This window comes from Cyclopterus lumpus, chromosome 10 (assembly GCF_009769545.1).
Source record: "Cyclopterus lumpus isolate fCycLum1 chromosome 10, fCycLum1.pri, whole genome shotgun sequence".
NCBI lineage: Eukaryota > Metazoa > Chordata > Actinopteri > Perciformes > Cyclopteridae > Cyclopterus > Cyclopterus lumpus.
Genome location: NC_046975.1, coordinates 21,630,331 through 21,652,707, shown reverse-complemented (window position 1 = coordinate 21,652,707; position 22,377 = coordinate 21,630,331). Strand labels below are relative to the sequence as shown.

The window sequence follows — 22,377 nt, the reverse complement described above, 5'->3', positions numbered from 1 at the left end:
ATCCCTTTTGGATGCATAAATGTTGATGTATAAGATATACGATGAAGTCTGACTTGATTTTGACTTTATAGATATTTTGTAAGCGCTACAAGTAACTAAATACTGTACTTAAGCATCATTTTAAAGTTGATCTAGTGAATCAAAATGTGTTTACGACTCTTGCTTAGAAGAAAATGTGAATATAAATCTAATATATCTTTGGGTTTATAGTAAGTTCACCGTACCAGAACTCTGGGCTCGGGGCTATATTAGCAGCTACTAGCATAACGCAGCTACTAGCATAAAGCAGCTACTAGCATAAAGCAGCTACTAGCATAACGCAGCTACTAGCATAACGCAGCTACATCGAAACGACTGAGCAGTCTGCGGTCGCGTTGCACTGTGGATAATGTAGGATGCAGGAAAAGAATATGTAGATATAGATGATGTGTCTGTATCGTTGAAAAGACGCTTATGAAATGAAATTGTGTTTTAAATGCTCAGATTGTAACGTCACGCGTCTCGTTCCCTCGTAGCAACACAAATCGGTACTCGACTCGTCAGCCTGGTCTTCGCTTTGTTCGTTACGTTTCGAGGGAAAACTTATTTTGAGTTTTTGTTCCCGTCCTTAAGAAGGCCAAAAGCTTGTTTTAATTTACGTCCATAACTTAACGCAACAAACATACTTATTTTGAGCCGAACCAAAATGTCTTACTAAACATAATCCAGTAGTTTTGTTGCGTTTTTTTGCTTTTGCTCCATTTTATTTACAACGTGTTTAAAACTGCAACCATATTCAAATAAAATGTGGTTAACATGTAATTGAGAATGCACAAAAATATAATTTTATACGTGTCTCCTATAAAGTAGATGTTAATTATAAAGTATTGTGCTGTGGGCTGTAAACCATTTTATTTAACAGCTTTAGTTTAGTTACTTTTGAGGGTAAGATTTTACATAAAAGGTTACATTTTGATAATATAAATGACAATTATTTAAAAGACAAAACTTGAGTGACAATCACTCAAATGTCCCTATCAATACACACAAATAGAGCAGATATGATGATATGTACACAGTATATGTACACGTCAAATTATATGACAAATGTTGTGTGTATTTACTGATATATACATATACTTGTGACCCCTTGGAGGGTCCCGACCCCTAGGTCGGGAACCGCTAAACTTCATCAGTATTCACAATATACATTATTATAATATTGATGTATATTGTGAATACTGATGAACTATAGCGGTTCATATCAGTCACAGAGGACATTTTATTATGTACTTTTACTTTTTATACTTTATTGCGCTGATAATACTTCTGCACTTTTTAATGCAGGACTTTTACTTAAAATTGTAGTTTTACTTTAAGGATCTGAGTACTTCTAGGATAACCGTACATGTCAACATGACTATCAAACACCGTTTTCTCTCTTCCAGAAGTACAGAGGGGGGAACAGGTGGAATGGTTTCCCATTGCTAAATAATCACTCCAATTAGGCAATTAAAATCCGAGGCAGAATCCCCCCTGGCACTAATCACAAATCAATAAAGACACATTTGACTGCTATACGCTTTCATTAACCTATTGCTTTTGAACTGCTCGCACAGATTTTGTGTGGCTTTAATTGACTGTAAAGCAATAAAGTGTAATGTGTTGTTGGTTATAGATTCATTAGTAAATAGTGTAAGTCGTTGATTGTAATCAGGATAATAACGTTAAACTTAATAACGAGTCGGGTGTAAGCGGGGATGAGCACGGCGCAGCTTCACCATGCCGCAGAACCGGTGTGCCATCATTCAAAATGATATTTGGTTGTATTATTTACTATTAAAATGATGGGTAAATATGTCCAATAAAGAGGGGAATGTCGACGTTTCTTAACTGACATCTGTTTTCATCTTTCCTTTTATTTAAGTATCCCAACTGAAGTCTTGTCTTGTTTTCATGGTTACACACGATGGGGGTCAACGATCACTCTTCAAGCTGTGATATTGTCATATAAAAACATTCAGATCTGTAAATGCAGTGAGTCTGAAGACCTGAGCCGACAAAGACCTCACCTGTTTTAAACCGATGACATCATCGACATTAACGCTGAGCCTGCATGATTATTTTCCTTCGGTGCTCATGAACCTGCACCGTGGACACGTGTTTTTTCTTTGGGTTCTTTGCAGTCTAACTGAATAATGATTATTAATCGTGGCATTGTGATTGAATTTATGATTTATGATCTATGGAGAGTAATTTCTGCTTCATCCCATCTTTTGCTATCAGCCAGAAAGGTTTGAATGTAGTTCCAATCTTATTATGAGCTCTTCTAGTCATAAAGAAAACAGTGAAAGTAAAATGTGTCTAAAGTTCATATCCACTAAAGCTCCCTTTATATAATTAATGTCAGTATACATTATGACTTTTATGAGTCTTAAACATAAGTTTGAGATATCTCCTGAATGAATGTGTGGACAAGCAGAAATTAAAAGAACAAACAAAAGCAGTTGCTTTGTGGAAACTTTGGTAGATTTATTTCAAATCATCAGACGTTAAAATGCAAAAATATTTACGATCGATTTACACAAAGACAAAACATGGCATCTTTTAGATTTTCACGATATTTTTACAAATGTTTTAATAAAACGACAACAACCCATCATTTTAGTGCATCTTGAGAACCTTGTTTGATCTTGGTTTAATACTTCCTGTCTGTTTGTGCAGACATCCGTCCATGCCAACTCCAGCCAGGAAGGGTCTGCAGGACACCGTGTATCCACGCTGGAGTCACTGAAAGCTGGCTTGGTCGGAGCAGATTACTGCCTAATTGTGCTTTTCAGAGCCGCTGTGCGCCGGGGGAGGTTTACAACGGGGAGGCATGCGGTCCGGGGCCACGGACGGTGGACTCCGGATCCGATGGAATCCAAAACCTAGCAGGGTCTCATTGATCTGCTGAAGCAAAGGTCACAGGAGCACCTGCATCCGTTGGCTGAATAATGGCCACCAGAGCGGCTGTTCAGTTTAATCACTCTTTTTTTTTTGTGGTCAACTTTTGGGATGTATTTTGTAATTTTTATAGCGGGTGTGAAAAAAACATTTGGCAGATCTTATTCCCCCCCCCCCCCCCCCCACACACACACACACACACATTTTGACTCCTCAGACTGGATGATCCATCTCTCCCTCTCTCCCTCTCTCTCTCTCTCTATCTCTCTCCATCCATCCCCCCCCCCCTCCAGCACTCCACCAGCCAAACCCCTGCTATTTTCACCCCACACACATCCGTCGCTGCACTTATCCAGCCTCAGACGGCTGCTGGCTCGATAGCTAAACGGATTATCCAACAACAGAGCACCTCTCCTTCTCCCTCTCTCCCTCCCTCCCCCCACCCCCCCCCTCTCTCTCTCTCTCTCTCTCTCTCTCTCTCCATGCACTCCTCTGGCCGTGGGTCCTCGGAGGCGGAGGGGCCCTATTGAGCGGGGCCCAGGCTCTCCACTAGCCCGGCTCTCTATTGAGGCGTCTATGGGGCTTTATGCTGCCAGCGCTCGGCCTTGCCCTCGCCGTCATCAATCATCCTCGGCTCCAGGGCTGCTATTACTGCCCAGACAGCCGGCCAATCGCACGCAGCCTTCCAGGAAGCTCTATGGGAGATGGAGAGAGGGAGAGAGGGGGAGAGAGAGAGAGAGAGAGAGGGAGAGAAAATGGAGAATCACTCTGTTTCTGTTGTTTGCTATAGTCTCAAGTCTGATTTGATTGACATCTTCTGTACATTGTGGGTGCAAAAAAAACACTGGTATGAACCGAGATTAGATCCTGAAGTGAGAGTCATGAAAGCAACACATAACCAAGTTAAAAATCATCATCATAGAAAGCATTTTGGTTGCAATAACGGAAGCCTTTTTTTGTGTGTGTGGGAGATCTATAGTAATCCTATATGAGTTGGAATTCTAGATGAGGAGCTTCGGTATAGAAATATTGCAGCAAAAACTATATGATTCCCCGGAGAAATAAAGCTGACAGATTAAACCTGATGCGGTCAGCGTGGAGAGAGTCGCGAGTGACTTTCACAGCAGTCGTTTTCTATACGAATGACGTAGGTTTATTTAAAGAAACCGAGAGGAGCATTTCGATGTTGAAGCTCACTTCTCTGTTTTTCATCAACCCTCGACAGTATGTCGACTTTCTACTTTAGTCTTAACTTGATTTCTCTTTTCTTTTTCTGTAATTCTTTTCTTTTTTTTATTCTGTTGCCCCATCTCTCTCTCTCTCTCTCTCTCTCTCTCGGCAGCCCTGAGCTCTCATCCTGCTCCGGGAGGAATAAGCAGAATCTGATTACAGACCTATTTTACAGCAGACGCCGGGGCGCAATAAAGGGAGAGAGAGAGCACGGAAACGGGACTCGGCCCATCAATTAGATCTCTATTAGCAGCCAATGCAGACCTCACCTCAGGAAACGCCGGGGCCCTGAAATTAAGCAATTCTTCAAACTCGACAAGCCAGTCAACTGAGCTATATGTTTGAGAGAGGAGGAGGATGAGGAGGAGGAGGAGGAGGAGGAGGAGGAGGAGGAGGAGGAGGAGGAGGAGGAGGAGGAGGAGGAGGATGGTGTCCTTACCAGAGCCTCTATCCCATAAAAAATAAGTTATGAAATCAGGAAGAATGAACAATATGGACCAGGATTTGGCCCAAAAGAAAAAGACACTAAAGACCAAAATTACGATTGGTTCCGAGTACTAAATACATACAATATATCATTATTTTGGATACTCTGTAAATTATTTGACTGTACATTTACATTAATTTAAGTTACTGTGTAATTTTTACAGTAAATTCTTGTGAAATGACAGCTGTATATACTTTGACCTCAATATAACAGTACATCCCTGTAATTTAGCGGCATTTGAATTACAGTATTTCAGTGTAACTTCATAGTAAACGTCTATCCGATTGCTTTGATTTAGCAGCATGCTGCTGTAGAATTACAATGTTATTACTAATTAAAATACATAAAACCTTGGCTACCACAAGCAGAGTACACCTCAGATATATGAAGAGCGCTGACAAACATAATATAATGATATTATAGTCATATTACAGGGTCTTTTCCTCTGCCCCTCGTCCTGTAACCTCCTTCCGGTGCCATTAATCTCCAACCGTTGACCTGCTGACCTGAGGCGGGACGAAATGTCAATATTGGATAATTAGCTGCAGCATTAAGGCCGTTTAGAGAGGACACCTTGAGAGGCGTTCTGGCAGCGGGCCCTTAATACATAATTGCCTTTTCAGGAAATTAAAAGTTTTACTTTGATGGTTTTTTTCTTCTAATTTCATCGCAGGTCTGCTCAAACGACAGCTGCCGCGAGAGACGCCAGATAATTGGGTTTTATTCAAAGGGATGTGGTATTTCCATGTTAACAGGGGTTTATTGGCGGGATACAGGGTGCAGGAGGATGCAGCATCAGCTTCTAAAGACTCCTTAAGACTCCTTTTGTTTATGGGTCCTTATCTGGTTTGTCTCACCCAGCAACCTGGTAAGAAAGACCAATATCACCAGGATGATTTCTGCTTCTCATCCGTCAGAGGTATACCATCCTATTGCTGTTAGTTGTATAAGGCAGACAAAAGACACATTATTCTGCTAATACTGGCCATGCAATATGAGTTATTTACATAATTTTCTGGACATGTCAGGTCCACTTAAGGTTTATCTCGCTTATATGTCTCACAGACCTCCGAGGTTTGGGAAAATGCAGTTGCTTTTACAGCCCTAATGTCTCTCCTTCGATTCATTTCTGGCATGATCTGACGCAAGTGCTCCCTTAACAATTCCGTTTCTCAGTCTACCGTGGCACGCATTTCTCTATATGCTCAATCAAAGCATGGCCATTTATCATCGAGGGGGACAGCTTCGTATTTTCTACCTTTTCTACCAGCACCAAATTCAGCATTTTTATGGAAAACTGCAGTCATTTTGATTGATGAAATCCAAAGATGTCCAAAACAATCCGGGGGATCCCCAACTGTGGCGCACCGGCGGGGTGCTCCAGTGTTGTCATTGTTCCGCGGAGAGAAAGGAGCGCGTCCGGAGAACACCAGGGGGAGAAACAACAACAAAAAAAAAGAAGAAATCCACGATTTTCAGTTCAAAAGGGCCAGAAAAGCAGCGTTTCTATACAGGCAGTGGGAAAGTGGAGGAAAAGCTTCCCCCCCCCACCCCCCCTCTTGATGCATTCAGCTATAATAGAAACGGGCCAGAATAGTGAATTGATTATGTTTACTGTGAGGGGTTGATGTTGTTTGTGAGCGCGGCTGAATGGCTGGCGCAACACATCCCCCCTGCATTCATCCCGATGTGCGCATATATACAGCCTCATTGTGCGTCATGTAGAATGTAGCGATACGTAAGAATCTCAGACCACGAGGGCTCTCTCTCGTGCTCTGAAGCTTTTATTTACCACCTGCGCGAGCGCGCTTGTCTCGTTTGCAGGTGATTCATATAATGTCACGAGAAATGTCACCTGTCATGGCCCTTAATTGGCACCTTCTGTTATTAATACCGGGGGAGTGTTTTTTTTTACACCCGTGGAAATGAGCCTATATATATATTGCGTCTACTTAAAGCGTCACCCCAACAAGGGGGGAGGGGGGGGGGGGGATTCAATAAATCCCGGCGTTTTCCCCTCAAAAGTCCTTGGGGCGAGTGGATGGCCGTGTCAAGATTGCGATTGTGCTTCCAGTGCTTAAGGACCAGCTGCTCCCAGGACAGACAAGCCCTTGTCAATTAGGCGGTGACAAGCAGGTCCTCCGACTGCCTGCAGGCGCTCCACCAGCCAGCAGTGTACAGTCCCCGCAATTAGTATCAATTTCTGTCGAGACCTCCTTGGAGCGCGCAGAGCTGCGGGGTCCGGGGGTAAATGGGCCCAAAACATTGTCCAAATAACACCGAGGCGACAACACACCACGACGCGTAATGGGGGCCCGGTGTTAACCGCGCGGCGCTGTGCGGAAAGAGAAACGTTTGAAATGATAGGAGGATGGGGAGGATGGGGAGGATGGGGAGGATGGGGAGGATGGGGAGGATGGGGACACCAAGAGGATTTTAGTTTTCTAAAATAAACCCCCTCGCAGCCCGCTGTGACAGCATGAATATCAACAAGACATTAGCACTGGTGCTCCTGCTCAGGTTACCACAGGTTATTAATGGGTATAAATAAACACGACTATTTGAGGAGCGTTTCTCACCATTTATAAAGGGCGTATTTGTTGAAGTAATGGCTTTAATAACGATTAGTGATGCATTTAATAATGCTTTAGAGGTCAGATAAAACTCATGGACAAGAAGACAGTTGGTGTTGGCAAGTTGTCAAACCTTCTGTTGGCTGTTAAACAGTTCAGAAAATAAAATAATACACTTATTATTATTATTATTACAACTTAAAACCATGATTAAAACCTTTTTAGGAATGATTTATTAATGTGTTTCTGACTCGTGTCATACAATACCCGAGCAGGAGTGAATGGAGCACCAACATTCAAACACAAAACATGAAGATGACCAAAATAAAGCAGGCTGCAAGGGCTTATAATAGTTATCATAGACCCATTTTGGGTTGCCAGGTTGGGGGGAAATCCATTTGGCTGCTCCTGCTCTGTCTTTCTTGGTATATTAATGCATTTCTAAATGCTTGTTGCCTTCTGTGTTCTAATAAGCACATTTTGGAGTTGCCAAATGTGTTAAATCAGGTTTATTAGAGGCAAATCGTTGGATGTTGTTCCAGATCAGCAGCCCAAGTGGTCAAAGGGTCACAGAGAGTTTACAAAACCCACAATGTGTCCCTTGTTACTGTAATCTATAACGCATTATACACACATCATTATTAACACGCATAGTTTATACTCTTCTAAAGGGGGCCTTATTGGAAAGAAGCACCCACTTTAGATGTACAGTAACAGCAGAGATATTGGAAGCAAACTAAACTCTGTAGCTCACCATTGAAACCAAACTGGTGGCTCGTGGTCCAGTGAGAGAGTAAATAAATGTCAAGCCAGCACTGTCACACTGACAACCACAGAAAGAAGCATTGCTCACCAAAGCCCCCTTTGTAAATGGTGTCACCGCGAGCAGCTGGTGGTGGCATTCCCGAGGCCTCGGACGCTGCCCTTTGGCCCCCGGGGGGGTGGGGGGGTTGGACTCCGGACAGGGCGGCCCAGCCGTCTCCACAGCGCCGTGGTCGCTCGGGTCAGCGGGGCCACGTTTTTCCAGCAGGAGAAGCTGAGGCAAAGTCGGCGAACAAAACCCCGAGAGCGCACCGGGCCAGTGGGATCATTAGTATGAACGTTTGTTTAACTAATTAGCAAGCTGGGCAGCAGAGGGAGGCTTGTATAGGCGACATGGACGTCATATATGGGCAAAGGTATAATATGGGCGTCCGTCAAGCGCGTCCACGCTGGATGAATCACCGACAGACATCTTACATCACACATTAAGGACCAGCTGATGACCACGTTGACCAAAATACGACAGACATTATTAGCCAAACAGAATATGTATATTGTGTTTAAATGGAGATACAAAGAGTCGCCCTATAATGAGTTCGAGAACAATGCGCATGCGTTATTTTCAGGGAGGAATATATCGTTCAGCAAGGGTTCAAAGTACAGGACGGGGGGAACAGGGCGGCGCACTGAAGTTCAAGAACAGTGCAAACAGCACATGCCAACAAAAGGAGCCGCGCAGCATTCAGCTGTATAGAGCAGAAGAAGTTGGGTGGGTGAGGGTGTGGGGGGGGGGGGGGGGGGGGGGGTCCCGCGTTAAATATGGGAAAGTTTGGGGAGCGAGGTCGACGGGTCAAGAAAAGTAAACAAGAGAGCAGTCTTGATGACAGAAGGAATTTAATATCAAAAATACATAAATCTTCAAGTGAGGGCAGCCGCATAATGGGCACAAAGGAGGCGAGTGTTAGAGTCAACACTGATTTTTTTTGTTGGCGATTAAATGGATCGGGCCAAGTTGTTAACATTTAACACAAAACGTTGGCACTAGAATGGAGGTTGAGCAGAAAAGGAGAAAAAAAGGGTTGTATCCCCCCCCCCCCCCCCCCCCCCCCCCCCCGGGTGGAGCAGCGCGGTGACACGCGGAAAGACAGCTCATGTGCGGGGAGAGATCACGGCGCTTCACTTGGCACCAAATGCAATGAACGTATTTTAATGATCTTAAAGTCCCATTTTTAGTTTGATTTGTTTCGGGATCTTTTTAATATGCTCTCGTGGGACGAGCCTTCTCCTTGTTGGGGTGGCAAACGGCGCGTCTCTTTGGCGTCCGTGCGCATTTTACGCACGGGGGGGGGGGGGGGTGGGTGGGGGCTCTCCCACCTCATCTTCGTTGAATCGCATTACCGCGTGGCTTCATCTTTCATCTCATGCGACTATAATCTTTCCCATCGTGTGTAGGAAATAGGGCCGCGTTTGTCCCCGCGCGTCCCCTCCGACCGACGCCACACTGGACGCAGCGCTGAGAACTCTGTCTGACCTTCGCCCTCGCACCCTGCGAAGCCCTGCAAGTTCCCCCGGCAGTCGCAAACAACTCTGAATTCCATAATTCTTCGTCGAAAAGGCACTATTAGGGGGGGAAAAAAATCCTTCCTTTTTGACAATTTAATAGTGCAAACTAATCATCTGGTTGACACGGGCCATTCATCTCCGCGCAAGGCGGACAAAGACAAGGCCTTTTCCATAGGTTCGTCTGGACCCTGCAGTCAGACCATGCCTCTATTTTCAGATCAAGTGCACAATAAAAGCATTGTGACTGCCTAATGGCTATGTTTGTGAAGCCACCCAAAACCCAGTGTATTAAATGCTTTATTTTGGGGGGTGGGGGGGACGAACGGCTGCAGAAGTGAGAATAAAACCGGTTTCACTATATCAGAATGATGTGAAACTTTGCAGCTTAAAGCAATCAAACGCAAAACAAAAGATAAGAGGGGCCACAAAAAAAACTGGGGCGCCCTCAAAATTGCTTAACCCCCCCCCCCCCTCCTCCAGGTTATGAATTCGTTTCTGAATAAATTTAGCGGTGCAGGCATTTTCCAAAACATCCTCTTGCGAGAGTAACAAGACAGGGAAATTGATCCGGGGAGACCTCACCTCTCGGTGCGCCTCAATAAAAGAGACATCAGCCTCTCTCGACGACTGTGTAATTTTTAATATATATGCAATAAATGTTCAATTTGTTTCCAGAAAATGACGGGAAATAATAACGTAACATTAATTTTTTTTAAAGCCATCCATTACGGCCACAACAATGCTCTCGTGCACACACGTGCTGCGACGCAGAGTGCTTTGATTAATTCACGTTTTGGATTGTGTTTGATGAAGCAATAACGTCACAAAGCTCGAGTTCGGACCATTTGGACCAAAAAGAACAAAAAGACAAAACAAAGATGACTGTATATGTGCTTTGATTATATATTATTTTATTCCCTCCCCCCCCCCCCCCCCCCGTGGTGTCTGCTGCTAAACTCCAGGATCCTCAAGCGTGAAATGTCCACACAAATTATCCAAATTATGAGTGACATCCAATTATAGGTGTCACACCATTCCCCGAAGCAGTATACTCATCAAAATAATTGTACATCCTCAGACACCGAAAAAAACCTCTATAGGATACAAAATTTGATTTAGAAACGGGCTGCTTATTGGTTAGAAATCCGTCAATTATTTGGGATGAATTAAATCAGCTAATTGCTTGGTCACAATGCCACATTTTAAATAGTCAATGTACGTTGATGGGAAATCTGCAGAATATAGTGGTGTGTTGTTGTCCTTCACAGACACTCTGAAGAGCATCTCAAAAAAAATCACACTATTATAGTTATTAGTAAACTATTTCTCCTATATAAATATATATATATATATATATATATATATATATATATATATATATATATATATATATATATATATATATATAAGGGTGAGAATTGCACAGGTCCCGGTAGCCTTAACGGGATCATTTTGGGAGATATTTATTAACGATCTATTGAATAAAAGGTCACAATCACTTCAGTCCTGATTGTTTTTTTTTCAGTTCTGGTTGGATATGTTCATGCAGGTATACTGAGGAGGGGGTGGGGGGTCTCGGATCGCTGTAGACCTTGACACAAAGTGCATTAAGTTGGCTGATCTCTCTCAAACAGTTTGATTAATTCACTCCCATTCAAGGCCCAAGCGAGCACGGAGTGGAGGGGACGTGACCAATGACATAATGGGCTCTGTCAAGCAGCCTTGCAAAACGCCCAGACCATTTGTGGTGACAATCCTGATGCCATCGGCTCCATTATAGAGCCCCATTCAGCCCAGAAACAAACATAAGCTTTTGGTTCCTGAAAAAAAAAAAAAAGGGGAAAAAGTCAGCTTTCTAGTGGATTCTCTTTGGCTTTATAGGTTTATGGCTCATTGTGGGCATCAGATTCCCCCCATGCCCTTTTAGAAGGTGCACATTTATTTGACAGCAAACACAAAACAACATTTAAAAAAACAGTATCCATCACAGAGGAATATTGCTTACATTTCATTTGTTATTTGTATTCAGAGTTAGCAATATTTAAAATATAAATATAACATATTTTAAACATCCAGTTGCTCTTTTCTTTGAACATTAATCCAATCCCAATGCGTTCGCACACTTCTCCTGTTATAGGGGTGAATTAATGTTTAACTCCTTGTGTTCCAAAACCTGCAGAAAGGTAATTCACCTTTTTTTTAATTTTCTCTCCCTGATTTCATTTCTGCGAATCAGAAAATAAAGATGTCAGTGACGGTTTCCGTCTGTGCACGTGCAGAGACAAGATGTGCATATAAAAAAAAGAGTTCTCAGTCTACATAGCACAGTGAAGATCTTGTGGGAGGATCAGCCTTCTCTGTAAAATGGATGTCTTGCATGCAAAGAAAAAATACCTAAAAAAAAATGATGAAAGCAAAGAGGTTGAGAGCCTGAATCTGAATCTACAAAATCCTGCAAGAAAACAGAGATGATCTGCCCCCCCCACAAAAACGCGATATGCTCGAATCAAGGTGGATCAATTTGGATGTCAATCTCCCACAAGATGCCCAAACACGTGCATTTATTATTATTATTATTATTATTATTATTATTATTATTATTATTATTATTATTATTATTATTATTATTATTATTATTATTATCTCTTCCATTTGAGCACATGCGACAGCATAATACATGAACCAGAGGACCAAGTGAAAACGAAGAAAAAGCAAAAAGGAGCAATATGTGACGGACGCAACGCCCCGCGTCTCTTTCGGTGCACATATTGCACGTCGTAGTCTCTCCTCCCAAAATAAAAAAGGGGAATATTACAAGTATAAACGAGCAAATGAGCCAACGAGCTGCAGAAATAAAACGAGAGCCTTCGGGCTTCATTTTTTGGTGACGTTTTGTCAAAAAGGGAGGTATATTTATTTACAGCATGTGCTTTTAATTGTTTAATTACAATGTGTTTTATATTTTTGGAGTCCTATATACATTATAAGAGAGAGAGAGAGAGAGAGAGCTTTCCAGGGGGAATTCAGCATCATGAACTAATGGTGTGAAACGCCTCCTCGGATCGGGCGAACAAAGAGATGAAAGGCCCCAGAAGCCTGTTGATAACTCTCGTGATTGTTTCTTTTACCAGTCGGAGGGGAAATGCACCGTGTCCTTCTTGTTCTTCCCCGATCAAACGCGCTCTTTCTTCCCGTGGTCTTCCTCGCTTGTCCCCCCCCCCCCCTGATCTCGCTTCCCTCACGCCACACCCTGTTTGTTTTGGGCCCAATGCTCCACGAGACCGAGCTAGAGCGATTACAAGCGCATTCCTTTGAGCATACACGACGGTTTTACTCCTTTTAGAACGCGTTCACTTTGGTCTGTCACTCACACTCTTTTCTTTTCTTTCTCTCCACCGAAGAGCTTCGGAGGAAAGGATGAAATAAAATGTAGGAATTAAAGTGCCCGCAGGTTGATAACCTTTAAGCGACCATCGCGATACAAAATACATGTTGTTATTAGGCCTTTTGCTATCGTAACGGCAGTATTTCTGCTGTACATATAGGTTGCAACGGTAAATATTACAATGATATGAATAATTATCACATAAATCATAATAATAATAAAGATAATAATACAAAACATTGCTCTTCTTCTTCTTCTTAATATTATTATTATTATTATTATTATTATTATTATTATTATTGTAATGCTGATAACAATATTCGTTCTAAAAATCCCGCGTTATTAATGCCACATCATTTTCTGACTGGTTTGATTTGATTTTTTCCTAGGTATTAATCGAAAATATCCCATTATTAAGCTTTTTATTTTTATTTTCGATTATGTTCTTTATTTAGTATATTTTTATATATAAATTAATATATGAATATATGTATATATATAAATATATTGATCTTATAAGATGTAGAAACCTGTCTTTGTTGTAGAACTTGACCGAGAAAAGAGGAAAATCTCCCAACGATGTCTGAAGAAAAAACCCGACAACAATTTACCTCCAGTGGATTCTCCTTTCAACAACACGTGCAACCCCGTGTCTCATTTCACAAAAGGCTGCATACTCGTCCTAATTCCAATATTTAGCTTATTTTTCAGAAAAACAACAAAAAAGAGGATTTTATTTTATTTTCAAAAAAAGGATATCAGAAGGACATCCCTTCGTGTGTGCGTCGTGTGTCAACTCGACTACTTTCTGCATCACTGTAAACGTCCCTTTTGTGTACATCTGCTATACATATTCATTATTTAGAATTTGTGGACTCATTTTTCTCTCTCTCTCTTTCTCTCTGAAGGTGTCTTCGGGGATCTCTCGGGTCTCTCAGAAGAGAGAGCCCGTTCAAATTAAAAAAAAAAAAAAAAAAAAACTCGGGCAGAAAAATGCCTCATTTAAATTCTCACCTTGATCTCTCTAGTGACTGGTAATGGTTCGAGAAGAGCTGACGCTTTAAAAAAAAGAAAAAGAAAAAGAAAGAAGAATCATCAAGCTCGACTCTCTGTCTGCTACCTGTTTGCTCTGCAATGCTCACACGACGACGTAAAGAAGCGAAACAAACAGAAAACACACGCAACGTATTATTTTTGTTTTGTTTTGCACGAGGCAACAATAGAAACATAGAAAACATAGCATGCAAGGCAGGACGCCGCAGCCTTACTCACTCTGTGCGCCGGGTGGAGTCTCCGCGGTCTAATTACGAGCCCTAATTCCCAATCGCAGATATATAGTGTAAAAAAAAAACCTGCGACTATTTCTCAGAGATTCCCTTTAACAAGTGGAAAACTTAGTGTCCTCCTGCACCATTTTATACATGATGAGCCGTCAGTAATGGGATTATTAAACAAAAACGTTTCAGGCGCTGGCGTTAACCTTTTTTAATGCCTAATTAGGTTTTGCAAAGAAATAATTAGATTCTACAGTGCTTACACTGCCTATATTTTTCAAATGGCAACAGCAGCAAACACATCATCCTGCGACACTCGTGCCAATAATCTGCGGATATATATGCGGATATATGCGCTACGGCAGCAGTCAGATGTAAGATTTTAAAACATGTTGCGACCAAATAAGGTGCACTTATAGCTAAAATATTCAGCCGACGCATGCAGGCTACAGGCCGAGCTGCAGGGACGTGGTAGTCTGGTCGAGTGCGCCCTCTTGTGGTAGTCTGCGGAATAACATTTATATTGACCATCGAGGGAGGATTTTATTTTCTAATAAAATACCCAAAAGCCAAATAATCTTTATGCAAGCAGTATAGTTCTCAATCGGTGCCAAAACCTAAAACAAAAAAGAGGAGACAGTTTAATCATTGTAGCCCTGTAAATCTTAACAATACCTTTGCCTTTAGTGCAATGAAGAATTATAACTGTCTATTTGTTTTGTTTCCATTTTTATATGACATTAAAAAAAACACCTCTACCACATATCTTTAAATTGCATGTAGGTCTATACAGTATAATGTAGCAATACATTTATCTCCTGATCCTTACATATAGTATACATTGAGATAACACTTTTTTTGCTGAAGCTAGTTTATGAATTAAACTCTGAATCTCACTTGTATTGTTTTCTTAAACCAGGAACTAATCTGTCTGGGTTTGAATTGTGTCTGTCGGCACCTTTATTCTGTACGTTTTATTCTTGACTCTCTTTAAAACGATGCAATTGAGTTTTTGAGTTGTAAATTATATATTTAAACTCAGGCATCATTTGTATTGCATCCATACCAGTCAGATTTAGAATCAGCTTTATTGGCATACAAGGAATTTGACTCTGGTTATCAGGTGCTCTCAGTGTGCTCACACACAGGAAGATACACGTTGATAAGCTAAGAGCTTAACAGGGACACACAAACATAAACTAATAACATAACATAAATGACAAGTGAAATTGTTACTTAACTGAGTGCAGAGTTATGAAAAAGTGCAACGAGTGCTGGAATGAAGAGAGAACAGGTTATATGTTACTGTATATACAGTAGATGGTTTAGTAAATACAGCCTTGGATTTCCTTATGACAATAATACATAATTACAAATGTTTTGCACAATGTACATAACGTGTAATTTGTATACATACATTTATATATATATATTTATATATATGTATATATGTATATATATGTGTATATACTGTATATATGTATATATGTATATATATATATATGTGTGTATATATATGCGTATGCATCTATATGTATATGTATATGCATGTATATGTGTATGTATATATATATATGTGTATGTATGTATATATATGTGTATATACATGTGTATATATGTATATGTGTGTATATATGTATATATATAATATATATATATAAAATAGGTATATATATATATATATATATATATATATATGTATTTATCAAATATATACATATATATATATATATATATATATATATAAAGAAGAAAAAAATATATAGATATGTAGACAAAATATAGAGAAAATATGTACAGTTTATTTGTTTTTCCGCTAGAGGGAAGTGTTGCCCAATGATCCAAGGAAACTCTCATTGTCGAATCTCGCGAGAGTCCCTTTCCTTTCCCTTCGCTCTCGCTACGCACGCTCCAGAAGGTCAGCTGATCATTTACTTCATTCAGTGTGCTGAACCAGCAGCCTGTCACTCTTAAGCTAGCAAGCACGCAACGTAACTGTTCGACGCTATACAGCTGGTAAGCTGCGTGCTTTTTATATTACTGTAACGATATATATATATATATATATATATATATATATATATATATATATATATATATATATATATACACACACATATAAACCAGGAGCATTCATTCTGTGCAATCTCCTTTATACAGCTAACGCCAGTAAACGTAACCGGGGCGCGTGAGCTAGCTAACATTAGCTGAGTGTTTTAGCTCGAATGCTAGTAACGATGGTAACGGAGAACATTCTAGAGCCACCTGCTAACATTTGCCGGCGTCACGTCGGCGTTATTAAACCACCGACAGACGTCCTGGCCGATTGTTTGCAGACACTGTCTGTACTGACTCGTGTGTCAGTACAGACAGTGTTTTTTAAGTAACGCTCGTCATTACTCACCCAAACAAGCGACGGCTAGTCGGGCCGGCGTACCCTAGCAAAGCTAAATGATGGGATGGGCTATTATGCGGCGTTAGTAACTTGGTCATGTGTCTTGTTTGTCAAAAGTATTTGATTTGTAATGTAATTTATTAAAGCTGTCAAATAAATATAATACGATAACCCGCTCTGAAATGTAACTAGTTATTGGAGTGAAAGTAGCTAGCTACATGGTGGCATGGAGAACAGTACTTGAGTCAATGTGTATTACACCACTGGTATGAATATAGATTGACAAGTAACTGGCAACTATTTTGAAGAGTAATTGTTGTCATTTTGTGAAGCAAGAAGTCAGGCATGATCTCATTCCAGCTGCTTCTCTTTGACAGACAGCTGAATATCTGAAGGCTGTGTACTTGTTTTTTCGGGCAAACAATCAATTTGAACATGCCCCTTTGGGGAAATGGTGGATAAGCATCTGACTAATTGGCAAATAAAAAACATCTTTCCTTGCAGCAGCCTAGGAAAGGTTATTGAGTGGTTACTCCTGTTGTTATGACTTGTCAGATTTCTTCATGATGTAATTGTGTCCCCAATAGAGCAACCCACACTCCCAAAGATGGCTGACACAAACCCACAAAGTCCTCCTCCCCAGCTTGGGCCATTGGTAAGTAGGCACACCTTCCAACTATGTCTCACCTTGTAAGATGCGCTCTGCTGATTCTACATGCAAAGATACTCGTCATGGGGAATAAATACTCACTCCGCCGACACAAACATTAGTGTGACGTCTTCTCGTGGTTTCTGAGAAAATAGATCCAAACCCCGACACTGAGAGTCATCCAAATGTTGCAGAAACCTCAGTATGCAGAGTTTAATTGGAGCTGTTTCTTCATAAATTAGACGTCACAAGTTTCTCAAAGGAGGTATTTATTTCATAGCATATGCTGTGCAGTCGGCCACCGATTCAATAATCGCTTGGTTTTTTTTATGGCATTTTTCAAGCGGCAAGAATTCAAGGCCGTCGTCTTTTCTACTGTGAATATTTTCTGTTTTTCTTGGTCCTCTGAGATAGTAAAACTGCATCTTATTTCCCGTCTTTAGATCAGAGTAATTTTTTGGGTCTTGCTGGTTTATGCTGACCGATGAGAGAGAGAGAGCACAAGGGAAGCGCTGAGCCTTTCTGCAAATCAGTCGGTCTACATGAGTGAACAGGTGACCCATCCTGTCATGATGGTGTTCCCCGCATTTTGCCTCAAACATTAGCACAGTTGTACACCTTCCACTCATGATGTTGTGTATCATGACGCCACAAGTTCCACTTTTTGCATTGCATTTTCTGAGTCCAAAACTCCTGTTGTTTTTTTTTTTTCCCCACAGCAATTTTTAATGAGTAACAAGTTGGAAACTGCGATGTGGCTTTCACGTCTCTTCACAGTCTACTGCTCCGTAATGTTTATTCTACCAATTTTAGGGTGAGTACGATCAGCGGCGGTGCAACATCATCAACACGCTGCTTTCACCCTACTCTCCTTTCTCCCAGCTTGAATTAATGTCAGCATATTTGTGACTGTTTGTGTATTTCAGACCCTATGCAGCAGCTAACTTCTACCAGCGAGCCTTGTTAGCGAATGCCCTTACCAGTGCCCTCCGCTTGCATCAAAGGCTTCCACGCTTCCAGCTGAGTAGAGCTTTCCTGGCCCAGGCTCTTCAGGAGGATAGCTGCCATTACTTGCTCTACTCGCTCATCCTGGTCAACTCCTACCCCATCACAAGTATCCTTTCACCTCCAAATAGTGGGAAAAGACAAATGGACGTTCTGTACATCTCATTAAAATGATAATAAAACATGGATGCACTCTACGCGTTCAGTTGTTCTGATTAGTCTCATGATGGTCATGTTTTAATCCTCTCTATCTTTTTACGTTGATCCTTAACACTTGTGTCCAGTGAGCATCTTCCCAGTCTTCCTCTTCTCTGTGCTTCACGCAACCACTTACACAAAGAAAGTCCTTGATGTGAGTATGAAGCATTAGCAGTCATCTGTGCTGACATTTCCTAATGAAAGTGAAACTGAAGTTAGATCATCTGTTAGCTTCTGGACTGATGTATTTCATAATGAACACACGCTCAACACACGCACATGTACGTTGTTAGATGCAGAAGGCGCAGGGATAGTTGAAAGGGAAAACGTTGCAGATTTTTTAACCCGGCAGCAAAACGTTCATCTGTATAAAATTCCTGCACTGCAGTGACACAGAGCCTTTTGAAAATCAGTTACGTTTCCCTTGAATGACTTAAACATCAGCCACATCTCTTCCTATCTCTCTCTCTCTCTCTCTCTCCATATTACTTTGTTAGCTGCTACAATCCACAAACTGTGAAGTCGCCACAACTCTCATTTAAACGCCCCTGAGCTCAAGACGCTCTAACTCCCATTTCACTTGGATTTTAAAAATCAAATAATGCTCATGGTCGATGATGTTTTTACATTTACTTCTCTGTATCAGTATATCATGAATACTCTGCGCCTCACTGAAAACTACTACTAATAGCCGCTTTGTTGCCTGGTCTGCTTCTGACGTTCTCATCTTTCTTTGCAGTCTTTGGGCCCCAGCAGCCTGATGTTCGTCAGAAACCTCCTGGACAAACTCACATCCAATCAGCAGAACATCCTGAAGTTCATCGCCTGCAATGAGATCTTCTTGATGCCAGCCACAGTGTTTATGCTCTTTAGGTAAGTGGCACATGTTTATTTTGTTTTTGTTTTTGTCGAGATATTGCCGATCCTAACTAATATTGTATTTATTGCATTGTAACGTCATTACATTATCGTCCACTATCTGCCCCGGGATGACATTATGGTAGAAGGACCGATTGTCTTCTCAGACAGTTTTCTGCTTTAAGTTTATCATTTTACTGATCTACTTGAGAGATTATAGGGAACAAAACAGACCAGTTTTCCGTGTTGTCAAAACACCTTAAAGGATAAACTAAATTTGCCTTTTAGATTTTGTATATTTAATCCCAGTTATCAAATTCACCACACGAATCAGTCTTGTTTGAACTGTCTCAACTATCGGTACACATCAGCCTTAATAGTATTCTGACTCGTCAGTTTCACATGCACATTTTCAAAACAACCTGTAAAGAGACCAGATGATCATTGGATTGCATTAGTTTTGGAAAAGTACTGCGCTAATGGCGTTTGTTATTATTGTTATAGTTTATGATTAGATCATTGAACAAGCTACAATTGTGTAACGTCGGTTGTCACTTGTATCTTTTGACAGTGGCCAGGGAAGCTTGCTGCTGCCTTTCATTTACTACCGATTCCTCACCCTCCGCTACACTTCCAGAAGAAACCCATACTGCCGGTAAGATGATGAATGATATTTTAAATTGTAACAAAGCACAGGTATTTATATCATTATTACATGCATACATTATGGCAGAATCTGGGGTGAAGAAACCGTGAAAGTTTCTGTATAATTCTCAAAGTCTGTTGGCTGCCGTCTCCCTGAGACATTTATCGTTTGACACTAAAGATTCATTAAAGATATATTTTATTGCAAACTTAAATTAAATAATAATTAAAAAAAAAAAACACCAAAAACAATGTCATGCTTGCAGGCATTGGAATGGCAGTGATAATGTAACTAGACTAATATTATCAGTCCAGCAGTATCACTGTATGGAGGCCAAAAGAGACATTTTGGTACAGTGATGTCATGTGTGTTTAAAGGTAATCCAGAAGCGGAGTTGCTATTAGATTTTTTGTACATGAGAGTGCACTGTATATCCTGTCAAATGCAGTATTAGTCAGACTGCACGTGCAGAAACGTATTATTATTATAGTGACATCCAGCATAATAATGTTGTATTAGAAGCTGCGCTCTGCGGCACAACAAAAGGGAACGAGAGAAAATGGTCGCCGTTTAAAGTTGTTTCTTAGCACAATCATTTGAATAGAAATTAACAAATGTTTTAGACGTGTTGATGTCATCAGAATGTAACGCAGTGGTCTCATGGTCGCGAATGTAAAAACCTTTTTAGAATGACCTTCCCGGGCCGTCGGGAGTTGAGTATTTAAACAAGTCTGTTTCCACCCCAGCACCTTGTTCACAGAGCTGCGAATTCTTCTGGAGCACTTTATCATGAAGCCCGTCTGCCCCGCCTTCTTCAGGAAGATGTGCTTCAGCAGCATCGCCTTGATCAGCCGCCTCGCCCCCACGGTGGTCTGATTTTAAATTTTTTTTTTTTTTAAACCCACGTAGAAGTTTTGTTTTCGTTCCGTTTTGGTTTTCCGCCATTTTAAGATGTGACTTAAACTTTGATGAGGACAGACATTGCCATCAACAGAAGGAACGTTTTTTTTTTTTGTTTTTGAATGTCAACTTTACAGCCTCTGCTCCAACTTCTCTGTATATTCCAGTCCTGTTGAAGAGCAGCCAGTAATGCACTGAAGTCTCATGGTGATATTTCTTTTCCCATCTTCTTAATGTGACCTCATTCGAGCGGTGGACACCCCTCACTTTGTTACGTTCACCGAATGCAGCGCAGTAGACATCAACTGTGATCGTTCTGTACCGGCTGTTGTTAATTTTTTTTCCTTTTTATGTCCTTATTTATTCATGAAAATCAGTTAATATTTGATGAAACATTAACATTCTGAGATTAGTAACTTAAATGAAATGTGCTTATACTTAATTAAAAAAAAGAAGTTCTCTTTTTTTTTAAAACATGATTATGTTGTGCATAGATAGACTGGCGGTTGGGGGTTTGTTTGCAGTTTCTATGTGGTCCAATCTTTTTTTTCTTTTTGTATGTGAAAAGAATCCAGTGCTTTTGATTTGTCTAACTGCCTAAATTAAAATGTGTTCTATCAATGCCATCAACCCACTCTTTTTAACAACTTACAAAATCTATGTATGTATGATGTCAAAATAGCCGTTGAATTGAGAAACAAGATATCTGATGTATTTTATAGAATGTTTTAAGGTACCAGACATGTTGCTGTTGGATTCATATTTTGAAAGAGTTGCACAATGCCTATCATGTTTTGAATGCGTAGTCCCCTTGTTTTTCAGTTTGAAAGCCGTTTTGAATTTGCTTCATTCGTTTGTTGCTATGTAGTTTTCATGCTTATTGCATGCTCTCGTTTTGTTTTATTTGTTTCTGCCATGTTAAATGTGTTTATTTGCCCACAGACAAACCACATTTTTATGACCAGAATAAAATGATCTCTTAATTAAACCAATAAAATATTAAAGAATAGGAATATGGTTTGAGCTTATATTTTAGTTTGATTACTGCAATTAACACATCTTAAACTAATTACCCATTTTACCATCCGTGGATATGCAATGCATAGACTTCTATGCTGACAAACAAATGTGTATATTAATCTCTACTTTTTTTAAAGCCAACTATACCAGCTTTCATCAGTGGATGTATTTATAAAAGGTCAAATATATATTTTTCCTTTAATTATGTTAAATAATGTGAAACGCATATCACATTTTGCATGCATTTAGGTGCACTATACACCTAGTGGCCGATGTAGTCGGTACACCTGTGCACACCAATCGCCAATACAACTGCCATAAAATCTACCTTTGTTACCCATAATGCTCAGGTGTTTGACTGCCATGTTAATTAAATATGTTTTAGCATTGAGGTCATAGTTAGTGGTGATTCTAATACTCTGCTCACCTCATCCTTGCGATTAGGGGGAGGGGTAAATAATTAAGAGTCTAGTTGAAGACTACATTTAACTATGACCAATGATTACA

General features: G+C 40.6%; 1 protein-coding gene across 1 annotated transcript; it reads left to right on the top strand.

The window, feature by feature from the left end:
- The first annotated feature begins 16,094 nt into the window (after nt 1-16,094).
- tmem33 (transmembrane protein 33) lies at nt 16,095-21,863 on the top strand. The gene is made up of 8 exons (XM_034543897.1): nt 16,095-16,215; nt 17,182-17,249; nt 17,963-18,057; nt 18,170-18,357; nt 18,533-18,600; nt 19,186-19,319; nt 19,876-19,959; nt 20,697-21,863. Exons 2-8 carry the CDS (start codon nt 17,202-17,204, stop codon nt 20,824-20,826), a joined length of 747 nt encoding a protein of 248 aa, XP_034399788.1. The 5' UTR covers nt 16,095-16,215; nt 17,182-17,201; the 3' UTR covers nt 20,827-21,863.
- Nucleotides 21,864-22,377: the final 514 nt, after the last annotated feature.

Excerpts from the sequence above, each read along its gene's own strand:
- tmem33 (XM_034543897.1), top strand. The coding sequence starts at position 17,202 with ATGGCTGACACAAACCCACAAAGTCCTCCTCCCCAGCTTGGGCCATTG. Across the intron at positions 18,358-18,532 it reads CAACTCCTACCCCATCACAA|TGAGCATCTTCCCAGTCTTC; the intron begins GTATCCTTTCAC and ends ACTTGTGTCCAG. Across the intron at positions 18,601-19,185 it reads ACACAAAGAAAGTCCTTGAT|TCTTTGGGCCCCAGCAGCCT; the intron begins GTGAGTATGAAG and ends CTTTCTTTGCAG.